General features: G+C 38.5%; 1 protein-coding gene across 1 annotated transcript; it reads right to left on the bottom strand.

The window, feature by feature from the left end:
- Positions 1-1223: 1223 nt before the first annotated feature.
- Positions 1224-25539, bottom strand: NLRP14 (NLR family pyrin domain containing 14). The gene is made up of 11 exons (XM_049891270.1): positions 25248-25539; positions 24046-24117; positions 21879-23460; positions 20024-20194; positions 17066-17233; positions 14380-14550; positions 13788-13958; positions 11721-11891; positions 9304-9474; positions 2117-2287; positions 1224-1359 (listed from the first exon to the last, which is right to left on the bottom strand). The coding sequence occupies exons 1-11, from the start codon at positions 25537-25539 to the stop codon at positions 1224-1226; spliced, it is 3276 nt and encodes a 1091-aa protein (XP_049747227.1).
- Between the last annotated feature and the right edge of the window lie 1041 nt (positions 25540-26580).

Below are 26580 nucleotides of genomic sequence, written 5' to 3'. Positions count from 1 at the left end.
AGGGCTTTGGCTTTCTCAGATTTTACTGTATAATAAAAGGGCATTGTTATGGATTGAACTGTGTCCCCCCAAAATATGTGTTGTAAATCCTACTATACATGTAGTTATAATCCCGTTTGGGTTTTGTTTGTTATGTTATTGAGGCAGTATTAGTGTAGGATGTGTTTTAAATCGATCTCTTCTGAGACATAGAAGAGCAGATTAAGCAGGCAGCAACTGAGCAGAGATGGGGAAGATACAAACGATAAGATTGTCAGAGAACTCAGCAATAAAAGTTGAAAAGAAACAAGAAACTTTCCCTAGAGCAGACAGAGAACAAGAGCCTTCCCCTAGAGCCAGCGCCCTGAATTCGGACTTCTTGCTTCCTAAATGTGAAAAATAAATTTGTTTGGTAAAGCCACTCATCTGTGGTATTTCTATTATAGCAGCACTAGATAACCAAGACAGGCACTAAGGTAGTTTGTTACATAGCAACAAATAACAGAAACGGCACTTACAGAAGATTTTATTATGCCATTATTTCTGCCAAGGGGAGTAACCTGTTTTTAGCCCTAACCCAATAACCTTACATCCCCTAAAAGGAATTAAACCTCCTTATCCTTCACAGTAGGCTACAGAAAATGTACATTGCAGAATAGATGCCCATATCTTTTGAGACTAGGACTAGTGATTCTCAAATATTAATGTACCTTTTTTTTTTTTAAGTATTGCCTGGGAAGTGATTAAAAATGCTAGTTCCTGGGACCCTAGAGATTATGATTCAGCAAGTCTTTTTCACACCAAGTGATTCTGATACCTGTGGTCCCCAGAACACACATGGGGAAACATTCCAATAACACTTGCCAGAGACGGCAAGTCTGTGAACTAAGTCCTAACCATGGGAAGGGGAGAGAATGGAAAACAAGGTGATAGCTTTTAACAGTCTTCCCTGGCCGTGCCCCCTAGTCTCACTTCTAGGCTTTTCTCATCTGAGTTCTTAAGCTTTGCAGCCAACTAAAAATATCATGTTATACTTTTCAGTGAACTTTTAACTTTTTCATTTTACTTTAGCCTCCCAAGCCCATGTGAAGGAGAACAGACATTTTACAGAGAAGTAACTAACCGTATCTAACAGAAGTTAAATGTACTATGTCTGGTCATAGGATATCTAAAGGTAAGAGCCCCGGTACTTGTCACTGAGGGTTTTTTTTTTTTTTTTTTTTAATTGTACCAGGTTCTTCAAATCAGAAATGCTGCCACCAGGACCCATCTTCTTCATTCTGGTCATTACAGGTGGACTTAATGGTTAGATGTGGATTGTTAACTTCCACAGCCTTCAGCAGTTTCTGGCCTTCCTTATCAAATGCCTCTTTGCACAACCTGAGAAAACAAGGGAACATCTGTTTTCTTGCATCTTATTTCCCCATAGCCCTCTACTTTCTCTGAGGAGAATTTATTTCAGGAAAAAAAACAAAACTGCTGTGTTAAAGTAGAGAGGACATACTAACATGACTGAGGAGTGGGGAAGGGAACTGAGGCAGAGAGAGAAAGAGACAGCATTTGAAGGAGAATGGAATACAAAACACTACTTAGCCTATATTGATTCAGTTCGTCTATCCTCTCAATAGTTATACTGGTAAAACCAAACCTATTGACATTGAGTGGATTCTGACTCATAGCATCCCTATAGGACAGAGAAGAACTGCCCCATAGAGTTTCCAAGGTGTGGGTGGTAGATTCGAACTGCCAACCTTTTGGTTAGCAGCCAAGCTTTTAACCACTGTGCCACCAGGGCTTCCTCAATAGGTCTAGGTAGGTCTTATCATTTCATGCATTTTATAGATAACAAAACTAAAACACAGTTTAGGCAACTAGCCCAAGCTCAAACATCAAACAAGTGGCAGGGTCAGAATTCAAACTCAGCTTTCAAATTCAGCTTTTTAACCACTGCGTTATATTATCTCTCTCCAAACCGAACCTTATGGGAGGAAAACAAATAAGGCCCTAGAAACTGCCCAGAGATACACAAGCTGCTATAATATGAAAAGAAGTAGACCCTGAGCTTGAAAGAAACGGGTGGCTCTCAAAATCTCTCATTACAGGAAATTCTTCCCCTCAGAAACCAATGAAGATTTACCCTAGAATTTGTAGTTTACATCTGGGAGACTGCAAGGCGTCACACAACGTTTTTATTCCTTCACGCCCTAAGATATTCCGTGTCAGATTTATTTTTGTGAGTCTTTGGTTGCTCCTAAGAGTAGCGGAGAGCTCCTGACAACACAGAGCAGTCAAACCACAGTATTCCAACCTGCAGGTAAGAGAGAAGATAAAAATGACTTTTTATCCCATGACGAAGTACGAGCAGATAACAAATCTGAGCCTGGAATGGCGATAACTCCAGTAGCTTAAAAATAAGAACACAATTAGCATACATTCAAAGAATAGAAGCACTTATAATAGTCTTTAATATTAAATATTTATCGGCTGAAAACATCCCTTCCTAACTTATGAATTACAAATTCATAATTATAGAGGGTCAGCAAAAAAGAGGAAGACCATCAAAGAGATGGATTGACACAATGGGTGCAACAATGGGCTCAAACATAGCAATGATTGTGAGGATGGTGCAGGACCAGGCAGTGTTTTGTTCTGTTGTACATAGGGTCGCTGTGAGTCAGAACTGATTAAATGGCACCTAAGAACGACAAGAGCAGTTATAACCCGGGGAATAAATAAAACATGTAAGACACACACTAGAATGCTATGAAGCAGGTGAATCAATGAACTAGATGTATGTATACTAACAAGAGATTTTAGAAACTTGGTATCGAGTGTTTAAAAACAAGGCACTGTACATACACCTACTCCTCACTTGTCGACTATCTCATTATTTGACATTTTGCATTTACAACAATACTAAAAAATTTACTATCTGAACACCAAGGTGCAAGGCGAGAGTAATGCTGGCTGTGATAGTTAAGGTTACGTGTCAGCTTGGCTGGGCCATGATTCTTAGTGGTTTGGCAGTTATGAAATGATGTAATTTAGCAGTTACGGAATGATGTAATACGGCGGTTACGGAACGAAGTCATTCTCCATTTCGTGATCTGTTGTGGTCATTCTCCATCTTTTCGTAACACTGACTTTCATGTAACAACCTGGTCTTTGGGATGTAACTGTGTCGATATATGAGGAGTGGGTGTAATGAGGTCTCTAGCACCATAGCACCATGCCATTTATGCAAATAAAAATGCATACAAAACCAACATTACATATCTTACAAGGATACTCACAATTCTGTTGAATACTTTAAACCATTGAATCAGTTGCCTATAGGTGAGAAGGAGAATGGTTAATGGAGATAAACTAACCAGCTAGCCAGCCAACCAACGAAGCAATCAGTCCATTGAGAGCCCTTGCACAACTCAATGATAATATAATACCATGAATTGAAAAATGTTAATCTCAACTTCTGCACCTGAAGTTCCTCCCAGGCAACTAATTTTAATTAAATTTTCACCCTAATTTACCTAGCCATTGAACAACTGAGTGCCTATCTAGATGCTGAGTATACAAAACTTTTTAAGTTGTCGCCCACATGGGACTCACATTAATGTAGATGGATAGACCCACTAATTACAGCATGGTGTAAAAATAATACACAAAGTAAACCTAAGGACAAAAATTATAAGACACAAAGGTTTTCATTAAGAATTCATTAGGAAATGCAGTCTTTTAAATTTGTAGTCATTAATCACCATATCAAAATATATAAACAAAACAGAACTATAAAGTAAAAGACAAATATAGAATCATTAGTATGATTTTATGTACCTCTCACAGTAATTGAACAATCTGACAAAAATAAAAAATAACAAAATTAACAATCTTAATGAACTGATATAGAATACTGCAACCAACAACTTTTCATATTATTATTATTTTTTTGTCTTTTTTTTTTAATTAACTTTTATTAAGCTTCAAGTGAACATTTACAAATCCAATCAGTCTGTCACATGTAAGTTTACATACCTCTTACTCCCTTCTCCCACTTGCTCTCCCCCTATTGAGTCAGCCCTTTCAGTCTCTCGTTTCGTGACAATTTTGCCAGCTTCCCTCTCTATCTTCCCATCCCCCCTCCAGTCAAGAGTTGCCCACACACTCTCAAGTGTCCACCTGATTTAATTAGCTCACTCTTCATCAGCATCTCTCTCCCCCCCCCCCGCTGACCAGTCCCTTTCATGTCTGATGAGTTGTCTTCAGGGATGGTTCCTGTCCTGTGCCAACAGAAGGTCTGGGGAGCATTGCCACCGGGATTTCTCTAGTCTCAGTCAGACCATTAAGTATGGTCTTTTTATGAGAATTTGGGGTCTGCCTCCCACTGATCTCCTGCTCCCTCAGGAGTTCTCTGTTGTGCTCCCTGACAGGGCAGTCATCGATTGTGGTCGGGCACCAACTAGTTCTTCTGGTCTCAGGATGATGTAGGTCTCTGGTTCATGTGGCCCTTTCTGTCTCTTGGGTTCTTAGTTGTTGTGTGACCTCGGTGTTCTTCACTTTCTTTGCTCCAGGTGGGTTGAGACCAATTGATGCATCTTAGATGGCCACTTGTTAGCATTTAAGACCCCAGATGCCACATTTCAAAGTTGGATGCAGAATGTTTTCATAATAGAATTATTTTGCCAATTGACTTAGAAGTCCCCTCAAACCATGTTCCCCAGACCCCTGCCCCTGCTCCGCTGACCTTTGAAGCATTCATTTTATCCCGGAAACCTCTTTGCTTTTAGTCCAGTCCAATTGAGCTGACCTTCCATGTATTGAGTGTTGTCTTTCCCTTCACCCAAAGCAGTTCTTATCTACTGATTGATCAATAAAAAACCCTCTCCCTCCCTCCCTCCCCTCTTCGTAACCACAAAAGTTTGTGTTCTTCTCAGTTTTTACTATTTCTCAAGATCTTATAATAGTGGTCTAATACAATATTTGTCCTTTTGCCTCTGACTCATTTCGCTCAGCATAATGCCTTCCAGATTCCTCCATGTTAACTTTTCATATTATTTTTAAGTACACCATGGAACATATGCAAACACTGACCATATACTGGGTCATGAAGCAAATGTCAGAAAATTTCAAAAACTGAAATAATGAACAGCATATTCTCAGTCCACAATGATAGGGATCAAATTTAAAAAGGTAACAAGAATACCCTCTTATATTTGAAAATTAAGTATGCTTTAAAATAACTTACGGGTCAAAGAAAATAAAGGCAGTTTAGAAATATTTTGGATTAGAAAGTAACAAGAACGCTGCATATCAAAACAAAATTTGTAGGATGAAGCTAATGCAATGATTAGAAGGAAAATCATAGCCTTAAATACCTGTATTAGAAAACAATATACATGAACTAAGTATCCACCTCAAGAATCTATAAAGAATGGTGAAATAAACCCAGCAAAAGAGTAAAGAAATAATAGAATATAAACAAATTAGTGAAACAGAAGACATATGCAATATAGAGAACAATGTTATAGTCTGCGAAGAAAACGAGAAAAGGCTCAATTGCAAATATCGAGAATGAGAAAGAAGACATAGCTAGATGTTTAGAAGTTAAACAGGTAATAAAACATGACACTCGCCAAAAAGTGTTAAGATTGAGATAAAATGGGTAAAATCATGAAAATATTACCTATCAAAAGACAACCTAAATAAATGTATAACTATGTTTTCAATTGAATCAAAAGTTAAAAAAAAAAAACAAAACTCTACACAATGAGTTCACCAGAAATTTCGACCAAAGTTGAAGGATGAAATAATTCCAGTATGACACAAATTCTTCCAGAAAACAGAAAGTGAAAAAGAGAGTACAATCCTGAACTAAATTAAGATACTGTCATTTTGATACCAAAACTTGATGGGGTCGGCACAAGAAGGAAAATTATAACGTAATGTTAATTATGAACAAACATTCTAAGTTTTAGTGTATTAGCTGAAAAAATCAAACAGATGTAAGACCAAGTTGATTTTAGCCCCAGAATTTAAGATTGATACATAATAGTTAACATGACTCACCACATTTGGTAATTTCGTTAAGTCTCAACATCTACTCACAACTTTAAAAAAAGGAAAAAGATTTCTTGGCAAACTTGGAATATAAGGGAAATGTCTTAAACGGATAAATGGGTAGAAATGAAGTTTTGCTTTCAAGACTGGGTACAACATAAGGAAACACACTGTCGTGAAATGGGTTCCTTTATGTGGCCTTTTGCTTTGGTTCTTTGGAAAAACAGCTTGAGAGATTTTTCCCCTAAGCCCTGAGGAGTTACCTTGCCCTAGTTTTCCTACCTCAGAGGGTTTGTTGTTTTTGTCCTGGGTTGACTGACATTTCCTGGGCAAGCTGTAAACAAGCTGGTTTGATACTTTTTGTCTGGTCCTAGGCTGCAGTCTGCCCTGTGATTGTCATGCACCTTGCAGGAATTGGTCAAATAAACTATGTAAATGAGGTGAGTGGTAGCCTACTATGCAAATGAGGTATCTGTGCCCTAGTGAGGGAATTGGTCAGTTTGTGGCTCTGGTAGGAATGCCATGTCTTGAAGTTGACAAGAAGTTTGTGTATTTAAGCAGTCAGCCCCACACAGGTTTTTTAGAGACAAAGAAGCAGCTGGAGAGGTTTTTTTAGAGACAGAAAGAAGCAGCAGTGAGCAGCAGAAGACAGAAGGAGAGAGAAAGAGAGACAAAATTGGTAAAAAGGTTGGAGAGTAGAGGTATGTCTGACCTCCACCTCATGGGAATCAGCTTTGGGCTGTTCCTGGTCAGTTATCCCCCATGAAGTTAGACAGGTTCTGATGTTACTACCACTCCTATATTTTTACATACACTTGTCAGTTATATCACGTTTTAGCAGTTACTGAGGCAATAAAAAGAAAATATGTATATAAGGATAGGAAAGGGGAAGAAATTATTCCCAAATAGTATAAGTTTTTATCTAGGAAAATCAAAAAAAATCTACAAAAAACAGATTAGCATCAATAAGAGAATTTGGCAAGACTTATGGATATAAAATCAGCATATAAAAATTAACTATATAAGGAATAAGCAAGATAAAAATGTAAAAATATTTACATTATCATTGAAATATACCAAGTACCTAGAAATATAGCGACAAAACAGAATAAGAGGCCACTAAAGGAAAGTTACTAAGTTTTACTGATGGACACTGAAGAAGACCTAAATAAACAGGAAGACATTTTATTTTGGTACACTGACTCATTAATCAATAAATTCAATACAATTCCAATCAAAATGTCAGTGTGTGTATGTAACTTGATAAGCTCATGTTTGAAAGTTTATTTGGAAACACAAAGGAGAAAAAGGGCCAAATTCTCCTGACACAAATTGAACAGATTTGGTCCCAACCTTTGTTCATCATATTAATCACAGCGGCCAATGGAGTAGCATACTCTTGTGAAAACTCACCAGAAGCCAAGACTGTGTAGAAATGAGGGGTAGATATTGTTGGAAAATCTCCTACATGGGTCTTTCACTCTCCCACGTTTTGCTAACAGGAATGCAAGGTCCTAACGACTCTTTTCCTGGGCCATTCTCCAGGGTTGTTGTTTGCAATAAGCAACCTTAATCCTTTCATGGATAAATTATTACTTGGAATTTTTTGGTGATGCCACGTTTTTTCACTGATGGAATGGATGCTGAATCATTGTTGGTAGTTTTTTATTATTTGAAAAAATGGGGTGTGAATTGCAAGCAGACTATATCAGTCCCATGTTGCATGAAGCACATCACACATACAGGACACATTGGTCCCATAATGCATCACACTTCCTGATTACACTTGAGCCATAAAATCTTACTCAACTTTCCAAAAATACAGAAATGCACATAAAATACTAAATATTGCACTTCCTGCATATAATTATTATCAGCTTGATTTAGAGTGGGCCATATTGGTACCATGTTCCATGAAGCACACCACACATGCAGGACATATCAGTCCTGTGGCCCAGGAAGTGCATCACAAGCTGTTTCACCCCCTAAATAACTCATTTACTTGAATATTTCCGAATTCTGGTACTTTACCTTCCCAGTAACCCAAAGGTTAATAGTAAACATACTTGTAGGCTTTATCTGACTGTACAGAAGCCAAAAGTTTCACATATTCACTTCTCTGGGAAGCATCCTCTCATACAAATGGCTCTTAGCACTTAAATGTGGTGCAGACCAACTTCCTTGTTTTTTAGGCAATTTCACCAGTATCCGATATGATGCCAGAACATACTAAAGTGGCTCAGATGCCTGCCAATAAACCCCTAGGCGCAGAAAATGTAACACAGGCTTAAATATTCCATGGTCCATGAAGGAATTAAGGGGTAATGTCTCCTTCCAGGACAGAGAGCAGGCTTGCTTACTGCTTGCTATAAAACGGTGGATCCCTCAAGCTCAGTGTTCCTCTCCTGTGATGCAACCTACTGCATATGCAGGCATCCATCTGGGTCCTCTCCATTGCCCCTGTGGGACTTGGGGGATAAGGGAACTGCCACAAACACGCTGATGGTCATGCTACTTGCTGTACTGTGAGTAATAGCCTTTGTCTGTGTAAGAGTCATGTCCTCTGCCACTATCCATGAAACAGTAAAGTTAACTCTTAGACCCAAAAGTTATGATGCCATTGTTGTCATGATAAAATATATATGAACAGTCAATTGAAACACAGGAAAACAACACCTTCAAAGAATCAGAAAAGATTTCTCTGGGAGACTTAAATTCCTAAAGGATGAGATGCATCATTGTGCCTGGGCTTCCCACACACACAGGGCACAATGCTTGATCCAGAGGTCAGTAATTCATGTTATGTAAGTAAAAATGTACTAGTCAATATCAGTTCAAGATTTAAAAAGAAAATCTAAACTATATAGGATTGAATATAAAAGGTATCCAGAATACAGAATTAGATTTTATTAGATTGCAAACTCCTTGAGAGAAGAGATAGCATTTTCCAGATAGAAAGTAATTTAAGAAGCAAAATGAATTCAAGAAAAATGGAATATTTGAAAGATGATAGAACATGGAGGGCCCAAATAACATACCATTTACTTAACACATTTCCTGTCCAAGGCACTAAAGGGGGCACAAAAAAAATGGGAAATACAGATTCTAAAGAACATGCAGTACATTGATCCAGATATTCGAAATTCAGATTCTTATTTCTGAAAATAACCTTCCAGGGCTATTTTTCATCGTCTCTCCATATACTAAACTTTTTAGCTACACTAGACACCATATAGGTATCCTTTTCCTGTTGGAAAACCATGTACTCACTCAAGTCTCTCAATGTTGCAGCTTGGATGTCTCAAAGCCTCACACAGAATTTTTGCTCCATCATCCTGTAAATTATTGTTGCCAAGGTCCAGGATCCTCAAGTTTGGGTTGTTCAAAATAGCAGAAGCTAGATCTAGGCAACATGCACTGGTGAGAGCACAGCCCATCAGTCTGCAAGAGACACAAAGAAGTGAGTCCTGCAGTTGTTGAGCCTTACTTTGTTTCTTCATAGGAGAGGTGCCCAAGTACTTGAACTTGTTTTCTGACTCTTTTTCAATCTACAATCCAGGCTGTACATGGGAAGATCTAACATTACAGGAGAAACAGATGGGATTTCTTTATGAACAGAAGTAAACCAAAGGGTAAAACTGTTTCCTCCTGAAGAGAGGTTATCTACCAAGCTTCCCAAATCAAGGGTATAAAAACATATTCCTAACAGTACTAAGAAATGGGTATAAGTTTTCCCAAGGAACCCACAGGTCTCTTGGCTTTCACTCTGAAATATATTTTTGAATATATATTTGAAATTAAAAAGCTTTCCAGGAAAATCTCAAATTATCTCTAAAAAAGAAAGTTGTATGTAAAAAGATTATTTCTCCGGAGTCCTTTGTGTGGGATTCAAGAGCATTCATTATCGAGCCTTAAGCTTTTTCTTTCCAAACTTTGCTCCCCACCCTGTTCTCTAATAATCATACGTATCTGGAAACCCTGGTGGCATAGTGGTTAAGTGCTATGGCTGCTAACCAAGAGGTCAGCAGTTCGAATCTGCCAGGCGCTCCTTGGAAACTCTATGGGACAGTTCTACTCTGTCCTAGAGGGTTGCTATGAGTTGGAATCAACTCAGCGGCAGTGGGTTTGGTTTTCTTTTTGGTTTTATCTACTGTTCTGCAAATACGTACCACATCTGTCATTATTCTCCTTATTTACTCTCTTCTTCTGCCCAGGATATCTGCGTGTAACAAAATCCTCTTTACCTTTCAAGCCTAAAATAACTCTTCCTCCGTGAAGAGTTTCATTGCTGCTCCTTGGAATTTTTGCCATATCATTGTAGCAAAATATAGAATATATCATAGCTAGCTTTATATGTGCCTGTCATTACCGCTTTTTTTTAAGTTACTTGAGGACAAGAGCACTTCCTTAGTAACCTCTAGTCTCCTCAGCATCTAACTCATATTTGTCGAGAAAATTGGCATGGCCTGCAAAGAGGCTATAACGGTAGCTAAGAAAGCACAAATTTGTGTGTTTATGGCAAATGCTAAGGTGAGAAAGTGTGCTTGAATGAATAGGTCACTTACAAATTATATCCCTGTAGTTGAAATGAAAGCAGTGCATTCAATGATAATATCCACTACATACAACTTTGTTTTCCAGTTGAATAATAATCAAATTTCAGAGGATCACATAGTAACCCATCATATACATTTTCTTGAAGGAGGGATGCTTATGGGACCTGAGAATTCAATTACCTCAGTGTTTACAGGCGTGATAATCAATTATTAAATTCATTTGGAAATTTGGTTATCATGAGCCAGTCCATTCAAAGTGAAACACCCTTGGGTATGAGTTTGAGATTACAGTTCTAAAAGCAATGCTGGGATTAGACCCTTAATGATTCACTTAAGCTAAAAGTGAGCTGAAATTGCTGATATACATGTCTTTTCTTCACTCTAGCCATGAGATTTATACAATGAAATATTAAATAGCACACAACCCCTTAATCACTAAGATAATTGTATATAAATACATAAATGTATTTCTGGAATACTGCTATATGAAAACGAAAACACAAAAAGTTGTGCCTCTACAATAACTACAATTACATGTGCACGTAACGTATGTATATGTAGGTATGTACACTTGCTCAGAGAGTGAGAGAATGTGATAGAAATAAACAGTTACCATTAAAGAATTATTTGATTGTGGGATTTTTTTTTTTAATTCTCTTTACAGTTTCTATAGAAGCTGACCTTATATAGAATTGTAAACCTGAGTTTAAGAAAGAAAAACAAGTAAAGCACAATTTTAGCTTCATAGATATCAAGTAGCAAAGACACAATAAACTCACTGGGGCACAACCAAGGAAAAAATTATGGTGACAGTAAGAGAAAATTTGTTTAAAAAAAAGTCTAGTATTATAAATACTGCCTTGGGCCTAGCAGAATGGTCTGTGGCAACTGTTCAATCTGATGTCTTTGGTGCATTTTACCTGAGGAAAGTTGATCTCAACTATCGAAGTTATTGTTTTTTAAAAAATCTGATAAGCAGACTTCCCTGGTTTGTGTCAGGCAGAATGAAAGTGAGAATTAGTTGTCTATTATTTCTTCTGATACAGACTGAGCTCTCAGACTCTGTGTGTCCCATGCCCTCACAGAAATTCTAGTTGAAGCTACAACAAAAGTCAAGACACAAAAACCTACCCCAGATCCTGAAGATTACAGCTTGGATGCCGAACGGCATCACACAGAAGCTTTACTCCATCGTCTTTTAGACAGTTTGACCCCAGATCCAGATGTGTCAGGCTCTTGTTGAGTAGAAGAGAAGCTGAGAGATATTCACTGCTAACCGAAGTGAAATTGCAACGCCTCAGCCTGTAGGAAGAACAATGTGAGGAAAGATGGAATCACTGCCCAGAGATTTAGATCTTTGAAAAGATTTCATGTTAGGATCCCCCAACTACTTGCCAACACTTCAACAACCCTTCCATCTCAGATCAAACATCTGCTTCCCTCTTGCCTCTTTGGCTGTCTCATTTGGGAAACCTAGGTCTGCACCAAATTGTGCTACAAACTGGATTCATGTTCTTCAGAAGTTTTCTTATTCAGATCAAATGTTAACCTCTTTACACTGTACGTAAATATAGTACCCTGACACTGGAGTAGCTACATGGAGTACAGGAGCAAGCAAATGGAGTAGGAGTAATCACAATAACACACATAATACACATAATAAAAGTGGCATTTCCAATCAAGAGGGAAAAGAGAGATTGTGCCATAAATTATTTTGCGACAACAGTCCTGACATATGGGGTGAAAATAAGTTTAAACCTTCCAATAAAATTCTGGATAAGTTAAACATTTTGATATTAAAAATTTAAACCATAAAGAGTATTAGAAAATTATAAAAGTGAATATTCTAAAGGTTTTTTTTTTTTTAAAGAAAGGTATTTCAAATTTTAACAAGAACTCTAGAAGTCACAAAGGAAATAATTTGATTTCACAAAGTTTTTAAATTTCTATATTCTAAAAATGACCAAAAAGAAAGTCAGAAATTAAGCAAGAAGAAACTTATTAATAATGCATATGTAATATAAGATTTTTTTTTAATGTAAGAAAAAAAAAAACCCATTGCCATCGAGTTGATTCCGACTCATAGTGATCCTGTAGGACAGAGTAGAACTGCCCCATAGGGTTTCTAAGAAGTGCCTGGTGGATTCAAACTGCTGGCCTTTTGGTTAGCAGCTGTAGCACTTAACTAGTATGCCACCAGGGTTTCCATATGTAATGTAGATAACCATAATAGTGAGTTTTTTCAAATCAGCAAAAACAAGATCTAGCAGAAAAGTGAGCCTGTGAAGAAGGAATTTCTAGAATATCAACAGCTAAAAGCATTTAAAAGCATTTGAAAGGATGCTCAGTATCAAATAATTTTCAAAGTTATTTTTCAGCTATCTAATTAATACGGATTAAAATGATTGTGGATACTCCATACCAAAAAAAAAGGCAAACCCACTGCTGTCGAGTCGATTCTGACTCATAGCGACCCCATAGGACAGAGTGGAACTGCCCCATAGAGTTTCCAAGGAGCACCTGGCAGATTTGAACTGCCGACCTCTTGGTTAGCAGCCGTAGCACTTAACCACTATGCCACCAGGGTTTCCGGATACCCGATAAGGGTATTAAAATGCAGGCCCTTAGACAGCTGCTGGGAATATTACCAACCTTTCTGGGAAGCAACTTATCTAACAAAATAAAAGCTTTGGCCCATCCATTTCACATCCAGGAAATTATCTGACAAATGAGCAGAATGATCACACTGTGATCCTGCCATACCATGGAATACCATATTTCTGTGTAATAGTATTCATATATACCATTCTTAAATACTTTGTTCTGAGCTCAAACTATGGAGTTAGATAAGTGGACTTTAGTCCTGAATCCATCATTTTCTTGTTATAAAACATTAGGCAAGTTGCATAATCTAAGCCTTACATTCTTCATCTGTGCAATAAGGCACCCGGAACACAGGTAGCCACTTTGACCTCAATAGGTATTATTGTACAGATTAAACAAATTTAGGACAGTGCCCAGCACAGAGTAAGGACACAATAAATGCCAATTATTACTATCATCACCACCACCACCAGCATCACAAACGATAACAGTGGGGGGAAAGCAAGGCACAGAATATGTTCATAATATCCCATGTTAAATATATTTCAAGACATATTACTGTATCAGAAAGACAAAAAACTATTAGGTGCTTACACAAGGCTCCGTAGAGTACACCGTGGATGTTTCAAGGCATCACTAATAAGCTTTACTCCATCATCTCCCAAGAAATTGTCTGCCAAGGATAAATGTGTCAGTCTTTTACTGCTGATGAGGGAAGAGGAGAGATCCTCACAACCAGCTACTGTGAGGCCACATCTTTCTATACTGAAGGAGAAACACAGATGGGAAGGGATGAGTCATTTCCCAAAGTTCATGTTTCTCTTCTTCACAACCCCTACACCTCTATTATACAATCATCCTCATCAAACCCAGTTAAATTATGAATCCAATAGGAGCTGTGTACAGGGTGTGGGGAAACAAAGCATGGAAGGCGAGAGGAGAGGCTTGGAAAAGAATGAAAATGAGGTTATAAGAAAGAAGATTTTCTAAAAGTCAAGTAAAAGGGAGGGAGGTAACAGAAAAAAAAAAAAAAGAGGAGGTATATGTAGGCCTATCCAGGATTGACAAATGAGCCAGTTGGTGTCCAGACCCGAATAGTTTCTCTATCCAATTCATAATTAAGCTATATAAAAAAAAGAAGACCCCAAAAAATGAGCCCACAAAGAAACAAAACTGAAAGACTCACGACAGTCTCTGTAGGTAACACATTGGATGTCTCAAGGCCTCACACAACAGCTCCACTCCATCATCCAATAGATTATTGGTGGACAGATTCAGAAATATCAGGCTCTGGTTTCTGATGAGAGCGTTAGAGATATTTAGACAACAAACTGTAGATAGGTTACAGGATTCCAGCCTGGAAAACAGTACAGGGAAACAAATGACCATCTTCAGAGAAGAAGTACAACCATCACCCACCCAGCCAGATGGTGGTGATCTCCCAGGTTTTAGGTCCTTTTCTGAAAATCCAACTTCCCTACATAGTACCAGAGTTATTTAATTAAAGTTCAGATGGGTCATTTCATTGTTTCACAAGCTTCTGATAGAGATTTTAGGAAGGGAATGTGGGAGGCTTCTCTCCTCCATCCCCACTTCCCAATTCCCTATGACAATATGTATGCAGGGAATTCAAAATATTTTTAAATGATTATCTTTTTTTTTTTAATCTGGGAGTAATCTCCACTAACTACAACATAGAAAAAGATAGACTGAAGGACGTTGGTACTCTTACACACTCTGACTTATGAAATAGAACAGTGATGGTCAGGAAATCAGGAGCAAAAACTGACTTCCAGTGGTGTCTTCCAAGATCTCATTTATTCATGAGAGTCAACTCCTAGAGTTAAAAAAAAAAAAAAAAAAGCAAGCAAGCAAACAAACAAACCTTTTCTGGGCCACCAGGTTCTTGGGAGTGAAAACAAGAGGTAAGTCAGAAAGGAAACAAGCGTTCTAAAAGTAAAAGAGGGAAGGAAGTAGAAGTGCATGTAGAGCCCATATTTTTAGAGACTCATACTTAAAGACAACTTTTGCTTTGTACAGGGCTGGGAGGGATATCAGGTAGTTTAAGAAGGGTCAGGCAGCAGTGTTCCTGGCACTTGGAGTTGTTCAGCCATTCCTTCTGATCAAGGACTGTCAATTGGAGTTACTCAGGAATTGTTTCTCCTCATCATACTCAGGGTACATAGAAGTGGGAGCAGGAGAAGCTGCTAGATCCCAATGGATGACCTGGAACACAGTCTAAGGGCTGAAAACCTCACCTTGTCCTGAAAAGGGTATTATACCAGCAGCCAGGCAGGCAGTTACAGAAACAATGGAAATCTAATACACTGTGTTTGGATAGAGCTCTTCTTGTTGGAAAATTCCAACACTATACGACCTGTGGATAAAATGGAGTCCTGGATGGTACAAACAGTTAACACACTTGGCTGCTATCAGGAAGGTTGGAGGGTCAAGTCCACTCAGAGGCACTTAAGAAGAAAGGCCTTTGATCTACTTCTGAAAGATCAGCCATTGAAAACCCTGTGGCACACAGTTCTATTCGCATGCATGGGATCACCATGAGTCGAAACTGACAACAGCAACTGGTTTGGTTTGCATTTAATGTTACAAGTATTAAAAATATTTTTGTCAAATTAGAAAAAAGATCATTGGTCCTTCCCTCTCTTCTCACATGCATGGGGTAATAATGTGTATATATATACATATATATGTATGTATACATAAACGGTTTTCTTGAATTCAGATGTCTGGTGTCATTTATATTAATATCATTCACCAATGAATCAATCAAAAGGGAAGCTGAGAGCTGAGGATGGTGACGCCACACTGACCCTCTAGATATGATTCAGCAACTTAGACAGATTAGCTTACATTTGGGTCCTTCTGGGAAGCCTGCCCAATGTGTATTCAAGAATCACCCAACAACTTTCCAGATAAGCTATAACTGATGAGACTAAAAAACAAATTCCCAATGGTAACTGAATTCATCTACCTATTGTCAAAATGAAGATTAGCAGCAAAAAGCTGTTAAATGAAAAGAACAATGTCTTCTTACAGGAGGAGCCATGGATTCAAGACAACCTATTTGCTCAATGTATTTTAAGAGCTGCCCTATCATCAGGTACACGATGTGGAAAAAGTTATCAAGACAGGGAAAACAGCTCTTTCTCCCCTTCTTGAGGGGAACCTTTAGTAAATATTATAGTGAAACATCCACATGAAAATTAGTGATTGGGTGTACCTTTTCAGCATGCCTAATTACAAGGGCTATGCAAGATTCAGGAATTTGAAGTTTCCTGAAATACTTTATTTCAAAATTTGCAAAATCTTTACAATAACTAGGGATCATACTTTGCATGGCAGACTGGCAAAAACATACTAACTTATCAATACTTTCATTACCCATATCATCTAAAATCAGTAGGGAGAATAAAACATCAAAATGGAATTCTAAAAAAGTTTTAACATGATCTACGCACAGAGAAGACTAAAGTGGCCAATCTCATGCTCCATAACTCTTAGAGCATGAGAACTAAAGCAAGCAGAAAACTGAACTTTTTGAGACATGAAATGTTAATAGAAGGCCTACAAGACTATTGATTATTTCCCAGTAGCCATCCACAGTGGAAAAACATCTAGTCCTAGATAACACAATGCTAGATTATTACACAGCTCTAATGACTTAAGTCAAAGCATCCTATTTACTGGTGCAAGAAGCCCTACCAACTGACCTACACAGATGGTTTCCCACCTGTAAGTCGGTAACTGGGTCCACGTCAAGGTTTATCAGTAGAAGACACTGTTCAAGCCTCAACTGAAGATTCTTTTGGACAGAAAAAAAGCCTCAATTATAATAAATAAGAAAGACTTACCTCAGATTCTGTAGTTTACAATCTGGGCATTTCAACGCTTCACATAATGACTTTACTCCATTATCCCCGACATCACTTCCTTTCAGGTCCAGATGTATCAGATTCTGGTTCTGAGTCAAAATACTAAAGATATCCTTGCAACCATCAGGAAAAGAAACAAATCTCAACCTTCAGAAGAAAAATATGCAGGGGTGGGTAGGGTGGGTAGGAGAGGAGTTGTGTTACAAAATCATGTCTGTCCCTGGTTCCTGTATCCCTTTGTTTTCAAACCCAACTCCTGGATATTATCTGACTATTCCTGCCATCTCTTATGTCCTACTCAAGGTCAGGTCATAAATCCACATTTCAGGATAATGCTTAGAAAACCAGTTGAGTTACAACTTAGATACCTACTTTTGTGCTGACAATTGACATTTTTTAAACTTGAAGGAAAAGATGAAGGTGATAACATCAGGAAATGGAGAAGAGGGGCCTCTTAATTTTTTAATTCCAGGATTGACTCCCCAAAATAACTGGGGACATTCCAAATACTTCAAATACAACATTAATTCACAATACTGAAATCCTTTAAATAATCTACAGTGAGTTCACAGTTGATAAACTATTTGGTATGTATCATTAGCAAAATACACTACTGGAAAATATGCTTGGTCATCTCGTGGACTATGTTGTATGTACAGAGACAGCCCAAAGCAAAATGTGAAGCAATTTAAACCTGTCATTTTCCTATTTTCCACCTTCTAATTCAGTGAGTGTCAGCTGTGTCTGATCCTTCTATAGTGCCCTCCGCTAGCCCTAAATGCTCACTATGTCCACACTGCTCACTATTCAAAAACCTCCCTTTATAATAGCACCTCCCCTTTCTTCCTCTTTCATCATCTGCCCTCACCCCGCTTAGCCAAACACACACATGAAAAAAAAAGAAAGTTTTCCAATTTTGAGCACTAACCATCATCGCATAGTAAAAGCACCTAACACACTAACTAAATATAAATTGAAAGTATAAACTCAATCGTTAGGGAGAGGTACCTAAGTAAATAAGGCCACATTAAGGTAGGAAAGACTAAGAGCAGTCTTATGGTATCATCCCCTGAAGGGACTCCTGCATTCTAAAAGAGGAAGACTTTTAACCCAAAAAAAGGCATTAACTATTGTTAGAATTTGGATTGGTGAAATACAGTGAAGGGACAATGTGTGTGTGGGAGTGGGAAGGATCTTTGAGGGCCAGCAGAAAGAACTTGCAGGAACTTCTTAATCACAAAATCTATTGCAAGACTAATCCTACTCTAGTTGCTTGAAATCTAAAGCCACAACTCATTAAAAGCACTGATATTCTAAGAAAAACATCTGGTGGGAAGCCTGTAAAAAAGAAAACGAACATTTATCTTCAGTACTAACAGAAGCAAATACCTTGTATTTATTCAGCATTCAATTTGTACAGCTGAGCACCTGTTGGGCCCTCAGTGCCGGACATTGGATACCAAGGAAAAACAGATTAGTTCAGCTCCTAGTAGAGCTGACAGACAAGAGGGAGAGAGACATACAAATAAGCCAAAATATAAAAAAGTGATAAGACCCACTGCCACCGAGTTGATTCCAACTCATAGTGACCCTATAGGACAGAGTAGAACTGCCCCATAGGGTTTCCAAGGATCACCTGGTGGATTCAAACTGCTGATCTTTTGGTTAGCAGGTGAACTCTTAACCACTATGCCACCAGGGTTTCCAAAAAAAGCAATAGGGTATACAAATCTAAGAAAAAATAAAAAAGACTGACAACAGCAAATGTAGGCAAAGATGAAGAAGACCTGGAACTTTCAAATATTGCTGGTGGGTTTATAAAATGGTCCTTGGGAGAACTGTTCGACAATTTCTTAAAAGTTTCTTAAATCATTAAACATAGATTTATGAACCAGCAATTTCACTCCGAGGTGTTAACCCAAGAGATGAAAACACATGTCTACAAAAAAAAAAAAAAAAAAACTTGTACAAGAATGTTCATAGCAGCCTTATTCATAAAAGCCCACAATTGGAAATGCCAGCCATCCATTAGTAAGAGATGAATAAACAAATTGTAGTACAGACATACAATTGAATGCTAATCTACAAGGAAATAAATTACTAAAACATGCGACAATTTGGATAAAATTTTTAAAACATTTTGTTAAGCAAGAGAAGACACACACACAAATATATACTGTATGGATCAAAACTAAGTAATTTCCAAAAACAGACAAAATTAAATTATGGTGATAGAAGTTAGAAAGTGATTATTTGGGACTGGCAAACCCAGGTGGCATAGTGGTTAAGTACTATGGCTGCTAACCAAAGGGTCAGCAGTTCGAATCCACCAGGCACTCCTTGGAAACTCTATGGGGCAGTTCTACTCTGTCCTATAGGGTCGCTATGAGTTGGAATCGACTCGACAGAACTGGGCTGGTTTTGGGCTAGAGTAGAAGGATTGGCTAGAAGAGGTACAAGGAAACTTTCTTGAGTGATGGAAATATTTTCTATCTTGTTGTAGATGTTGGTTTCATAGAAGTATATAATTGTTAAAATTCAATGAACTGAACACTTAATAATATCTGTGTGTTTTATTGAATGTAATTTAGTCCTCAATTTAATAATAATAATTGAGGACACAATGAAACATGTCAGTGTTCCAGAACATGTCTTTGAAAATGTTTTATCTTGCCTAGAATGCCTTAGCGCTGAGTCCTCCTTCATCTGGAAAATTCCTAACTGAGCTTCAAAAATGCATGTAGGCTCTGCTGTGGACTCTCTCCCAGAACAAGTTAGTTATGCTCCTGCATTCCTATGATTTTTTTTCATGTCATTATTTTTTTCAATGGATTTAAAGTATTAGTTTACTGTTGGTTTCTGCTGATCAGGGGTGGGAGGTGGGACAAAGAAAGGAATTGCAATTAACTCCATTAAATTTTCTCATGCCACACTTACAGTAGTTTTTGTAGTTTACAATTTGGGTGCCTTAGTTCTTGACAAAGAATCTTAATCACTAATTCATCAAGGTGGTTATGAAACAGGTCCAATTCTCTCAAGTCTTCATTTGTATGAAGCACAGAACAGAGGTCTTGCCAGCAATGAGTAATGTGATCATGATCTATTTGCCTAAATAAATGGAAAAAGATCAATTAATCAACTTCAGCCCAAGGAACCCTCAGATGATGATATTGGGGTCAAGGTAAATATACTTGGGAAATGGCAAGAGCCTCCAGTGCAGCTGGCATGGACACAGTCCACTTAGAAGTCTTGTTCTTGGCACTTCAGAGGATTTTTCCCCCAATAGCTCCCCCATGCTCCATTCATCCCCTCCAAAACACACAATAAGAACTAGAGAGGCTTCACATTGGAAGAAACGACTCAGGAGGGACAAGAAAAAAATCTTCAAATATATGAAGAGCCAATATCAAGAAGAAAAATACACGACCACAAAGAATAAGATGAGGATTGATGAGTAAACATTAGGAAACTGATGTAGGTTAAGAGCCACCAACTTTGAGCCCAAGGTCTACCACTTATTAGCTATATTTAAGCTAAGTCAATCAATTCTATGAGCTCCAGTTTTATATAAAATGGAAATGTCATTTCCCTTCGCAGGGTTTTAAGGATTTAATAGTCAATTTTCATGGGTATATAAACGTACTCTGTAAACTTTAAAGTGCTTTATAATTTAGTTATAGGCGTATTATCAATACAAAAAACAAAAACAAACCCACTGCCCTCAAGTCAATTCCAACTCATAGCAACCCTATAGGACAGTAGAGCTGCCCCGTAAGGGCTTCCAAGGAGGGGATGGTGGATTTGAACTGTTACCTTTCGGTTAGCAGCTGAACTCTTAACCACTATACCACCAAGGCTCCATATTATCAGTAGACTCATTATAGACAAATGAAAGATAATAAGGAATAAAACAGAAGATAGCCTAATGGTTACAAGGATAAGGACTGGAGGAGAACAGTCCTGAGTCCTAGCTCAGCTCTGCTTTTAATCTCTATGAATCTCAGTTTCGTAATCTTAAAAAAAAAAAAAAAAATTGAGATATGGTTGTGACCAGCATTAAATTGGAGATGTTAAATATCTGTTTCACTATATGCTGTACAATACATAGCAACACCTCAATTCTTCTCCCAGGCTTAGATGAGTCAAGTCAGAAAAGGCAACTTGAGTAAAGGAGTAGGGTAAAAAAATATACATAAAACTCAGATGGCTGATTTATTCTTCCAGAAACATTCATTCAGTACCTACTAGCTCTTTGTTTCACTCTGACTCTTTCCAGAAAGGTGCTTCAGGGGGTAAGACCTTTCATAAACTGTGAAACAAAGGCAGACTTATGTCTAGGCAATGGGGAAAGTGGGCTAGGTCAGCAGAAAATGGCAGAATATAGTCCAGATAGATGACCTATGCATACCAGGTTCAGCAGGAAGACAATTTCTGGTCCCTTATTCTTCTGGAGGGCATTATTTTTAAAAAGTATACGTACTACTGTGGATGGAAGATTGCACCATCACATCCCCCACTGAAGTGAAGCACTCATTCCTAGTTGTTGGGAATGTTGATGGCTAATCGCTCCCAGACAAGATCATCTCCTGGCACTGCCCTCAGGGAAGAGAGCCATTTCACCCAAGTTTTTACCCATTCCTCACTGAAAATCAGTGTGTTTAAATGCCTGGCCTCCTTGTCTTAAGGTAGATCATCCCAACTCTGGGACCTCAGCTAAAGTAACTCCTCCCTCTGACAAAATCTTTCACCCCCCCTACAAGGCACTTCCAGGGAGGTGACCTAACACACTTACCAAGTTTCATCTGGGGGCCTTGAGTCTAACATCTTCTCAAGTGCTATAGTTACAGTCAGTTTAACGGTCCGTAAACATTGGCAGTGCTTAAGGCAGAATGAAGACACAAGCAAATGGATTTTCCCACAAATATCAATGTCAACCTTTTGGAAACAGCTCATTGCCTGGCTTATAAATGCTCCATCCTGCGTCTCATACAGACAGTGAAACAACTCCAGAAATCTCAACTGCGATGGAGAATATTCGCTGTTTCCTAAGGTTTCTATCCACTGAATTAACTCCCATTTTAGCCCCAGTGACATTGTACAATAAAAAGTTTTCTCCAATTGCATTACTCTATCTTCATTCAAAAGGCCAAACAAGAAACATTTCATCTGCATCAAATGGGTGTCTTCATAAGCTTTGCTTTCAAGTAACAGCTTCAAGTCTTCAAAAGGCTGCAAGGAATGGTCCCTGGTTCCCCTATTGCCTTTCAACGTATAGAACATAGCTGCAAAATACTCCTGAACATGTAGGTGGGTGAACACGTAGCAATTTTCATACTCTGAATCCTTTTGAAGAATATTCATGTCCAGGAAAACTGAGACATCTGATTTACTTAACCCATGCTTTCTAAGACTTTCCCTGTAAAACACGTATGTCATAGTCCATATTCCCTTGGCAGCCAAGTGGCACAGGTTCTTCAGTTGGATTTGGTCAGGTAGACTAGGACAGCTTCTACCTACAAGTGTGAACAAGCAGGTAAATAGAGCTGTGGTGGTTTGGCAGGTCAAGGTAACATCATCTCGCTTCTGCATTTGCTGCTTCAGACAAGTACAAATGACCCGGCACATTAGGGGGACTTGGCACATGTTAAAAAGTGTCTCATTGTTTCTTAGTGAACTGAATGCTTGTATGGCCCACTCCTTGTCTTCAAAAAACTGGTAAATATATTCCTTTCTTTCATCCTCAGACATTCCTACTAGCTCTACACAATGGTGACTCTTCAACAAAGGTTTTAGTCTCTTATAAGCTGTGAGTCTTGTTGTCACCAGTAAGGAGGACTCAGGGAGCATCACCTTCCTCAGCAAACTACTCATAAGGAAGGACACTGGGTGTTCCTGGGTCTTGTCACTGCACAGTGCAAACTCAGGTTCCTCAAAAGCAAAGTTCAGTTCATCAAAACTATCAATAATAAAAAGGAGACTACCTGGCTGGGACATGATCCTTTCAATGGGGCCTTCTCTGCTAGGCCAGTTTTTTGATACAAGTTGAACAAAGCTCTTCTCTTTCAGCTGGTTAATTTCTCTTGCACTGAGATAGAAAACATACTCAAATTTCTGCTGATAGAGATTGCCCTCTGCCCAATCTAACATTGCCTTTCTCACCAAGGTTGTTTTCCCAACTCCAGCCATCCCCTGCAGAACCACTGTCCGTGGCTGTTCACCAGTTTCGACATCCCCATCAAACAAATGTTCCAACAGCTCTCGATCTTCTGGAGTAATTTCATGATGGAAATCTTCGGATTCTCCAAGTAAAGGGTTCTTGTCCCTCATGATGCAGAATTTTTCCTTTATTTGAATTCTGTATTCTGTTCCATCACCTAAGTAATTTAGGATGGAGCAGGAAAAAAACAAAAAACAGTGACACACATGACCAAAACAATTCTATGGATTGCAAAGTTAATACCACATTTGGAGTCAGAAACAAGACATACAGGCAGAAATCAAAGTGAAGCTGGTTTAGAGAATATAAATAAAAACAAAAATATTCTTGTAGAATTAGAACATGCATTAGAAGTAGTAAGAAACAGAACTGACAATGCAGAAAAATGAATTAAGTGATGGAAAATTAATTAGATACTCTCTAAAAATATTTTCTCTTTATACTTCTGCAAAAAAGATATGTATGTGGAGGACAGAATCATACAGATAAAAAAGAACAGAAGCAATAATTAAAAATAATAGTAGGGGAGGAGGAGAAGGCAGACCTGAATCTACAGGTGAAAATAATTCACTGTATACAAGTAAATAATTAATAGAGATCAGTATTGAAGCACAGCCCGAGAAATGTTTTGAAAGGGAAAAAAATGCTTAAAAGTGTCCAAGTAGAATGAAAGTATAGCTTCATCTTTACCTAAATCTGATTCCTCCTTTTGATCACAATTTAAATGTTTGTCACAACTCACCAAGTACTGCCTCCTGATCTCCCTGGGCCTCTCTGACCTTGCTGGCCTCTGGTTCTGTGGTCCGGGTTGCTGCTGCAACATGAGAGAGAGAGAGACCCATCTCATCAGGCTCATGAGACTTATCAAGAACAAGGGGAGTTTTGGTAATGGCCAGAACTGGGGCCAGGATCTTCATCTCAGTGGTCCAAATCTATTACTGGCCGGGTTTGGGAAAACTAGAGCCAACAGAGTCTCAGACTCCACCAGCCTAGCTGTAGGAGCAAGTGATGTGGTACGAACATCAATGAAACCTCTTGCCATGCTCTCATACCCGTAACTCTAGGGCAAAAGGTCTAGTCTAAGCCTCAGTTTCCTTGTCTACACTGACCGCAGAGGCTCGAGATAATTGCAGCTGTATATCCATGTAATTTGGGTAAGAAATTTTAGATATGAGGAGTCTTCAATATATCATACCAGAAAATGACTAAAAACACTGACTTGCTCATGTCCCTGAATTATGTCTAGCCCATTCCTCCTTTGTATTTCAGCAAAGATGATAAATTAGAGGTTCTCAAAATGTGGCCTAGCCTATGACTTTAGTCTTATGTCTTAGAAGAAGTACAACCAGAATGCTCCTTAGAAGCAAGGATGGCGAGACTGCATCACCGTACTTTGGACATGTTGTCAGAAGGAATCAGTCCCTGGAGAAGGTCATCGTGCTTGGTAAAGTAGAGGATCCGTGAAAAAGAGGAAGACCCTCAATGAGATGGACTGACACAGCGGCTGCAACAATGGGCTCAAGCATAATAACAAATGTGAGCATGGCAGAGGACCAGGCAGCATTTTGTCCTGTTGTAGAGGGTTGCAATGGGTCAGAGCCAACACCATGGCACCTAACAACAACATGACTTTGTTATAATTGAGGCAAAGGCACACTGGAGGATGGGATAATTCTATCACTCAATTCCTTTAATCACTCTGATTAATACACTATGGATGAATTAACCCCAAAGGAGCCAGGTTGAGTAACAGTACTCAAAATTATCTTGTCCCCATCAGTAGTTCTCAAATGATCCGACAAGCTCTCAGATGTACATAACTACCATGGAGCTTGTGTCCTACCACATGGGTTAATTCCTACGTCCCTCTTATAAAATCATTCTAATGGGCTCCAGGAAATACTCCCTCCTTCTTATCCCAGATCTGTCCTTAGCATCACTCACAGCTGATCTCTGCTTTTGCCTTCTCACTCAGATCCTTCAGGTTCATCTTGCCAAATATTTTAAGAGCCACACTCCAGGCCTGCTCTCCTGGATAGTACTTGTTCATCAGGTTAGCTAGATCCTCCCTGTTGGCCTTCTTCACTTCAGTCCAGGGTATCTGGCAGTGCTGAGGTTGCACGGTCTCATTCTTTAAGAGTAACTTAAATTTATTTAACTCGTCTTTGTTCAACTCCTCCAGATACAAAAGCAGTCCGTACTCAGAAAAGAAAGATGATGATGATGAAGCTGCCATCTTGTTCCAAGGATCAGTAGGGAAAAATAATCATAAGAACATGGAATAAATGGGACCTGTGGAAAAATAAGATTAGAAAATGAAATATCTTTAAAAACACAGATTCATTCAACACTTGTTGAAGCCAACTATATTAGGCTCAGCATTGACATAGTACCCTCTGTAATATATTTTTTGTCATAAAACATTAATATAGACCATGCTACTGTATATTTCTTCTACCTTTCCAAGATTTACTCTCAACTACATCACTTATGAGCTTTAAGAAATACAGTTTATCGAACTCTCAGTTCATTCTTCTGCAAAGTGGAGATAATCAGAGTTATCATCAGGACTGTAAGGCAGATTAAGTAGGGGATTTGTATATTACCTGGTACAGAACAGGTTCTTTTCACTATCCCTTCCCTCCCCAACCAACACTAAATATGTAGCTCAACTTAGTAGGTACTTCTGCCAACATATTATTACTCTTGAAGCACACACAGTAGGAATACGCCACCCTCTACCTCTTGTCATGTCATTTCTTGTCACAAATCCATATGTAGTCATTGAGGTAAACAAACAGCGGAGAAGAGACAAAGCTCTTTTACAGAAGAATTCCAAATAATTTATGTAGATACTCTCCCCTCCAGGAGGTAGATATTAATCCCCCACCTCTCAAGTATGGGCTGAGCTGGTGACTTGCTTACTAAGAGCACAGTATGCAAAGTGGGGGGAATAACTTTACAGTGGAGAAACCTGGCAACTACTACATTGGCAAGGTGATTCAGGTTCACATCAGTGATAAGCCAGGTTGATAGTATATTCTCTTGATATAATGTGATGAGAATGGCATTTCACCTCTGTGATGTTCTTCCCCCAAAACTCATACTTTCAGTCAAACCATGAGCAAAACATCAGACAAACCCAAATCAAGCAGCATGCTACAAAATATCTCACCAGTACTCCTCAAAACTGTCAAAGTCATCAAAAACAAGATCAGAGGACATTAAAGTGATTTGATAACAAAATGTATGTGGCATCATAGAGGGGATCCAGGAA

The sequence above is a fragment of the Elephas maximus genome, chromosome 7 (assembly GCF_024166365.1).
Source record: "Elephas maximus indicus isolate mEleMax1 chromosome 7, mEleMax1 primary haplotype, whole genome shotgun sequence".
Taxonomy (NCBI): domain Eukaryota; kingdom Metazoa; phylum Chordata; class Mammalia; order Proboscidea; family Elephantidae; genus Elephas; species Elephas maximus.
This window is presented reverse-complemented; position numbering and strand designations above follow the sequence as displayed.